Source organism: Nematostella vectensis, chromosome 10 (assembly GCF_932526225.1).
Source record: "Nematostella vectensis chromosome 10, jaNemVect1.1, whole genome shotgun sequence".
Classification (NCBI taxonomy): Eukaryota; Metazoa; Cnidaria; class Anthozoa; order Actiniaria; family Edwardsiidae; genus Nematostella; species Nematostella vectensis.
Genome location: NC_064043.1, coordinates 2,340,040 through 2,347,706, shown reverse-complemented (window position 1 = coordinate 2,347,706; position 7,667 = coordinate 2,340,040). Strand labels below are relative to the sequence as shown.

General features: G+C 44.3%; 1 protein-coding gene across 1 annotated transcript; it reads left to right on the top strand.

Annotated features, from left to right (window-relative positions):
• Window positions 1-134: 134 nt before the first annotated feature.
• On the top strand, window positions 135-7,187 carry LOC5516457 (dual serine/threonine and tyrosine protein kinase). Its single transcript, XM_032386245.2, has 5 exons — window positions 135-904; window positions 1,685-2,542; window positions 5,003-5,550; window positions 5,678-5,924; window positions 6,410-7,187. Exons 1-5 carry the CDS (start codon window positions 266-268, stop codon window positions 6,860-6,862), a joined length of 2,745 nt encoding a protein of 914 aa, XP_032242136.1. The 5' UTR covers window positions 135-265; the 3' UTR covers window positions 6,863-7,187.
• The last annotated feature ends 480 nt before the right edge of the window (window positions 7,188-7,667 follow it).

Genomic DNA, 7,667 nt, shown 5'->3' with positions numbered 1-7,667 from the left:
CAGGCCTGGTTTTGTAGTTGAAAAGCCGAAACTCGCTTGTCACGTTTGTCACGTTTCGTAAGGCAAATTAGTGAGGGACTGAGTTCCAATTTTACCATATTTGGAGTATCGCCCCAGTCTCCTAATTTCGCTCTGTTGCTATTGCTCAAGTTCTTTCAGGTCCGTTCTTTCATTGCACTTCGGCCATTTCTTCCAATATTCCCGCGTTTTGCAATGCCATTTTCGCCCGATTTACCTCTTCTCCCCGGTTAACTTGGGCAATACAATGTCTGCTAACCTACCTTACGAGATAAGCAAATTTCAAGAACACGTTAGACTCCTAAAGCAGATCAAAAGAGACACCAAGTCAGCATTCAAGGACATTCACGAATCAGGGCAGTACAGTCGCGACGTTCTCGCAACTTTTCTTCCCGCAGATAAGTGCCAATCTTTAGATAGTGTATGCGAGAAACCACCGACCATCATAGTAGTCGGACAGACTTGCTTTGCTAAAGTATGTGTGATAAACGAGCTGCTTGGGGAGCCTGTCCTTCCCTCGGTAGAAGATCTAGAAGGAGATCGTTCTTGGAGGATGATACGAATCAAGTATGGCAATATTTCGAACGTTAGTCTAGTTTTACCGGACAGTTTTGAGCTAGCTGCAGCTCTCAATGCCTATGAGGGTTGCTGGCAATGTGTACCTAGAGGAGACTTAGAGCTGAACGACGAGGAAAAGGCCGATCCTGCTATGGCATCTGCAGTAGCCGAGATCTCCCTCAACCATGCTCTTCTGAAAGCGGGTGCCCAACTCGTTTGCTCCCCGAGTAACCCCGAAGGGGACGCAGAGAACATATTCAGCGCTTGCTGTGAGGACGTTCTTCCTATCTTGGTCTATTCTATCGAGCAAGACTTCTTGAGTGACAAGGTACTTTAGCGTCATGGTATACCAAATGGGTTTTGTCAGCCATTGTTTTCGCGCATGCTTTTCATGATTTCAAAATAAGCACTTCTCTCGTTGTTTGAAGTAACCTTTGCCCCCTAACACTTCCCGAACTTTCCAAACATGTCTAAGTCTTTCCGAAATTAGTAAAAAAAAGATGATTTCAAAACAATCTGTTAATTTAAACCTTTTTCTGCGGACTATACAATTATCAACATTTATTTAAAGGGAAACGACAATAACAATACTCTTCAATCTATACTCTTCTTTATCTAATTTATTATGTAAGTCCAGTAACAATAATTTAGGCTAGAAATACAAGTTTTAAGCTGTTTAAAGCACTAATTTGAGTTTTCGTAACAACAATAAGGGGCTTTTAGTGTATTATTTTTTGTTAATTTTAATTATTATAATCAGCAAATATTGTCAGTCATTAGAATAAGAAACATATGTTACTGTGTTATGTGTTTTTAAGTCTGCATTATAAGGACCCAGGAATATCAATGGGACAATATTTTCCCCAATGTTTATAATCTCCCTGAGATTTAGGTGATAAAATGACTGAAACTATTGTGTTTCTGAAGCTGAAAGTGTCCCATATCTTTTGGATTTTTGTAAAATATCTCTGATACCAAAGATGAAAACAAATGTTTAGCCAAAATCCCATGATCTCTTAGACTGTTGATGCCAGGCTGTATGCTGCACAGTCCCTTGGGACTAAACAGAGTAGTTTCAAGTATTAAACAAACGTGTTATTTTTCTCAGGATGAGGCAGAGCTTCTCCAGATCAAAGCCTTGGCACCAGATTTGCCAATATTCTTTGTCAAGTGTAGTCGGAAAAAGCCAGATCTCACAAATTCCATGACTGAATATGCACAGCATGAAGCAATAGAGGAGTTTGCTGAGGCAAGGACTAGGATATTTGAACAGCTCCGTAAGATTGGTTATCTGACTCAGGAATCACCAGAGCAAAAGAAGGCACTTCAGCACGAGGTTTTAGACATCAGAAACGCTAAAGCAATACTGGATTCTGTGATTCCCAAGTCAATGCTCATAGAAAACTTTTCACTGTTTCCATGCTTTTTACTGTTTGTGCGACAGGTATTGCAGTTTCATTTGGTTGAAGCTGCGACTGTCATGAATGACGCCCATTGTAGGGCCTTGAGTCTGTTTATAACCACTGCTTTTGACATGGCTAGAGACATGATCATCACCCCACGTAGGCTGGAATACGCCAAGGAGAAAGAAGAAGAGTTATTCCTTGCTTTGATGGAAACTGCCACCCGTAAGCAAGAGGAGATAAAGGAGGTCATCAAAAGCACAATTGAGAATCTTTCTCCTCAGATTTTAAAGGAAGTTGAATCTCTTGAATTCCGTGGAGTCGAATGTTCAGGAGAGCAGAAGTTGTTGAATCCAAAGGACTTAGATCACTGTACTTTCCAGATTCAGGAGCTTGTGCTGGGTAGGATTAATAAAGCTGTAGCAGGGAATATGATCAGCTCAGTGGAGTACTTGAGAGAAAGCTTTGTTGGGACGCTTCAAAGATGCATTGATAGCTTGGAGAAAATGGACAGCGACAGCCGACGCAATGGTGAGGCATCAGCTACTGCTGCACTAAAGCATGTAAGTACACGTTTGCTACTGTGGCACTAAAGCATGCGAGTACAAGTCTGGTACTGCGGCACTAAAGCATGTGAGTACACGTCTGCTACTGTATTGTGGCACTAAAGCATGTGAGTACACATCTGCTACTGTGGCACTAAAGCATGTGAGTACACGTCTGCTACTGTGGCACTAAAGCATGTAAGTACACGTCTGCTACTGTGGCACTAAAGCATGTAAGTACATGTCTGCTACTGTGGCACTAAAGCACGTAAGTACATGTCTGCTACTGTATGGTGGCACTAAAGCATGTGAGTACAAGTCTACTACTGTGGCACTAAAGCATGTGAGTACACGTCTGCTACTGTGGCACTAAAGCATGTAAGTACATGTCTGCTACTGTGTCACTAAAGCATGTGAGTACACGTCTTCTACTGTGGCACTAAAGCATGTAAGTACACGTCTGCTACTGTGGCACTAAAGCATGTGAGTACAGGTCTGCTACTGTGGCACTAAAGCATGTGAGTACACGTCTGCTACTGTGGCACTAAAGCATGTAAGTACAGGTCTGCTACTGTGGCACTAAAGCATGTAAGTACACGTCTGCTACTGTGGCACTAAAGCATGTAAGTACATGTCTGCTATTGTGGCACTAAGCATGTAAGTACACATCTGCTACTGTGGCACTAAAGCATGTAAGTACACGTCTGCTACTGTGGCACTAAAGCATGTGAGTACATGTCTGCTACTGTGGCACTAAAGCATGTGAGTACACATCTGCTACTGTGGCACTAAAGCATGTAAGTACACGTCTGCTACTGTGGCACTAAAGCATGTGAGTACACGTCTGCTACTGTGGCACTAAAGCATGTGAGTACACGTCTGCTACTGTGGCACTAAAGCATATAAGTACACATCTGCTACTGTGGCACTAAAGCATGTGAGTACACGTCTGCTACTGTGGCACTAAAGCATGTAAGTACATGTCTGCTACTGTGGCACTAAAGCATGTAAGTACACGTCTGCTACTGTGGCACTAAAGCATGTGAGTACATGTCTGCTACTGTGGCACTAAAGCATGTAAGTACACGTCTGCTACTGTGGCACTTAAGCATGTGAGTACATGTCTGCTACTGTGGCACTAAAGCATGTGAGTACACGTCTGCTACTGTGGCACTAAAGCATGTAAGTACATGTCTGCTACTGTGGCACTAAAGCATGTGAGTACACGTCTGCTACTGTGGCACTAAAGCATGTGAGTACACGTCTGCTACTGTGGCACTAAAGCATGTAAGTACACATCTGCTACTGTGGCACTAAAGCATGTAAGTACATGTCTGCTACTGTGGCACTAAAGCATGTGAGTACACGTCTGCTACTGTGGCACTAAAGCATGTGAGTACACGTCTGCTACTGTGGCACTAAAGCATGTAAGTACATGTCTGCTACTGTGGCACTAAAGCATGTGAGTACACGTCTGCTACTGTGGCACTAAAGCATGTGAGTACACGTCTGCTACTGTGGCACTAAAGCATGTAAGTACACATCTGCTACTGTGGCACTAAAGCATGTAAGTACACGTCTGCTACTGTGGCACTAAAGCACGTAAGTACATGTCTGCTACTGTATGGTGGCACTAAAGCATGTGAGTACAAGTCTACTACTGTGGCACTAAAGCATGTGAGTACACATCTGCTACTGTGGCACTAAAGCATGTGAGTACACGTCTGCTACTGTGGCACTAAAGCATGTGAGTACACATCTGCTACTGTGGCACTAAAGCATGTAAGTACATGTCTGCTACTGTGGCACTAAAGCATGTGAGTACACGTCTGCTACTGTGGCACTAAAGCATGTGAGTACACGTCTGCTACTGTGGTACTAAAGCATGTAAGTACACGTCTGCTATTGTGGCACTAAAGCATGTGAGTACACGTCTGCTACTGTGGTACTTAAGCATGTAAGTACACGTCTGCTATTGTGGCACTAAAGCATGTGAGTACACGTCTGCTACTGTGGTACTTAAGCATGTAAGTACACGTCTGATACTGTGGCACTAAACATATGAGTACACATTTGGTATTGTGGTGCTAAAGCAAGTGAGTACAACTTGATACCACAAGCAACAGAAAATTACAACGAAAAGGCTGTATGGTATAGATATGTATGAAAAGACACATGTTTCAAATCATTTTTTCTTAAAACCAGAATTGAACGAATTGAAACTTGAATATTCTGACAATTTTGCAGTTTATATTTTTTCACTACAGTAGGTATTCACTTATCCCAAATAACCTCAAAATGCTGCTGAGAAACCTACAATTAGAATGAGGGCAACAATAGCTAACTGGGTTATCTAATAAAAGGCTGTTTTTTCTGTCAATCAAATGTACTGTTAGCTGACAATGGCTAACAGTTTAGTAGAATTGAAACATTTAGGGGACAAACAAGTATTATTTGCACACCATTACATTTTGACAGGTAATTGATGCTGCCTACCAAGTTGAGGTGACATACCGCGCTAGCTCATCGCTTGCTCGTCTACTCTGGGAAAAAATGAAGCAAGCTATACAAACCCTCCCTGGCAAGACCCCACCCAAAGTTGACTCAGCATGGAAGCGCAAAGTGGCGCAAGACATGTTGACCAGCCTTAGTGAGACACGCCTAGCAAAGCATATCTGCCTCCAGTTCCGAACGCGGCTGATCAAATCTCATGAGTCATTTACTTCTTGTATGCGAATGCTCGAAGCTAACCATACCGGCAGGCTGGAGAAAACAGAGGAGCAGAGAATGAAAGTGCGTAAATCCCACGCCCCTAAAATTGCTCGCCTTGCGCTTGAGAGCTGGTCCCTGCGTGATGTGGTCCTGTATGGTATGCCACAGCTCAGCAGAGAGGTCGGGCGGGGTCAGTATGGCGTAGTTTATGCCTGCGACCGATGGGCAGGAAGACACCCTTGTGCTATCAAGTCAGTTGTTCCTCCCGATGACAAACATTGGAATGACCTGGCGCTTGAGTTTTTCTATACCAGGTAACTATTTCTGCACAGGGCTTGTGTTGCTTTAAATGGTAATCATATTAATCTATTTTTCCCAAACTAAACGTAGTGAACCACCAGATCAATGTGCAGACTCTCTAAATATTGGTTTCATTTGCAGGTCTCTCCCCCTTCACGATCGTGTGGTCAGTATCATTGGTTCCGTGATCGACTACAGCTATGGTGGCGGTTCGTCGCCAGCTGTCCTACTTGTCATGGATAGACTTCAGCGGGACCTGTACCAGGGGATCAAGGCGGGGCTGAGCTTTAGGGCGAGGATGCATGTGGCTGTGGACGTGGTGGAGGGGATCCGCTTTCTCCATAGCCAAGGGCTTGTGCATAGAGATATTAAGCTTAAGAATGTGCTGGTAAGAACGATTTTGTGCAATTTTGTGTATGTAGAAAAGTTTTTGTATCGGGCCCAATTTTGTGAATGGAGGCAATAGAAAGATAAGTTTTTGTGTGGCACAAATTAGCATCGCGAGACATGATGATATGCGCATATATTTGCCTGTAGTGACACGGACTGCTCCACGTAGTTAATAAACATGGGAGTGAGTTGGTGTGGTAGCCCTGTACCTGAAGATGGTACCACGGGCCAGCGTCCTCAGCCCTCCTTTTACGTCCCCCATTTAAGGTCAATGGTGTGCGAGAACTCCGGCTGAACGTCCTTATCCGAGAAAACGAGGGATTCACAGTCCCTCATGTAGAGAGCACGGGTACCCGAGACCTCTTGCTTGAGAAGCGAATCACTTGATATCAATCTCTCCCAAATTACGGAGAGGCGTCTAATACGAATAATAATAACTTCAAACTTTATGCATGGTCTCTACTCTCTCTTTCTTCTTCTCAGCTTGATTCCAAAAACCGCGGCAAGATTACAGATCTCGGGTTCTGCAAGCCAGAGGCCATGATGTCTGGTTCCATCGTGGGCACCCCTATACACATGGCTCCCGAGCTTTTCTCCGGTCATTATGACAACAGCGTGGACGTCTACGCGCTTGGGATCCTACTGTGGTACATCTGTGCAGGAACTGTGCGACTCCCCCTGGCTTTCGAACAATGCGCGAGTAAAGACCACTTGTGGAATGCCGTGCGCAGGGGAGTGCGACCGGAGCGACTTGCTAACTTTGATGAAGAGTGTTGGATGCTGATGGAAGCTTGCTGGAGCGGAGACCCAAGCGCTCGCCCCCTCCTGGGCGACATCCAGCCCCAGCTGGTGTCTCTTCTGCGGCGCGCAGAGGCAAGAAGTAGCTCGGCAGCTAAGGCACGGAGGGCGGAGCTAGCCAAGAAAGAGCTCAAATGATTGACAGCTAATTATTTCGCGCATTCGCATTAGCTATAGGTAGGCACTAGCGTCTACTCACATGCTTTATTGCCAGGTCGTAGCCTGGATTCCATGCCGTGTTTATATGCAGCATAGGGGAGAGCTAGTCATTACAGCGGGGATATTTACTAGAGTCCAAACTCAAAGCACGTGACAAGGGGATCACCGAATTGTAAATAACCATCAGACCGAGTGCCAAACACGGGATAAGCACGGTTTATCCCGTTTATCAAAACGATTTATTTTTTTCGTGAGCAAACCATACTTTAATTTTAAAGTGTAAATAAAAGTATTTGTTTATAAATCTGTTGCGTATACTTTTTGAGATGCCGTCCTATAGCCAAAATATTACCCCAGCATGCATATCGCGTAACACTGCACAAGTGATTCTTGCTTGGTTCGAAATAATTTATTTAGAGATTAGTAAGTCATCTCATCTGAGACGATGGCTAAAAAACAACTAGTGTGAAAAACGGGCGGTTCCCCCTACTTATTATGGCCTCTTCTCTAAAAACCTTACTCCTCGAGAAAAGAAAGCCAGCGCCACGTTATCGAGGAAGTCTAGCAAAGTCAAATGATCATGATAAAAAGCGCCACTCCGTGGGGTGGTGTATATTTTTATTGTATTTCACAAAAAGGTACAGCTCACGTTAGGCCATCTCTTTTCGTCCTATACATTGTTATTTTTGTGAGTGCTCCAAGCGCTTACACAGGGGGGATGCGTGCGCAGTCATCTTGTACAACACCGGCCGCCCATCACGCGTAGTTTTATTCTCGCTCAGGT

Bases quoted from the DNA above. Each gene is read 5' to 3' on its own strand.
- LOC5516457 (XM_032386245.2), top strand. From the start codon at position 266: ATGTCTGCTAACCTACCTTACGAGATAAGCAAATTTCAAGAACACGTT. The intron at 5,551-5,677 runs GTAACTATTTCT...TTTCATTTGCAG, and splicing joins CTTGAGTTTTTCTATACCAG to GTCTCTCCCCCTTCACGATC. The intron at 5,925-6,409 runs GTAAGAACGATT...TCTTCTTCTCAG, and splicing joins TTAAGCTTAAGAATGTGCTG to CTTGATTCCAAAAACCGCGG.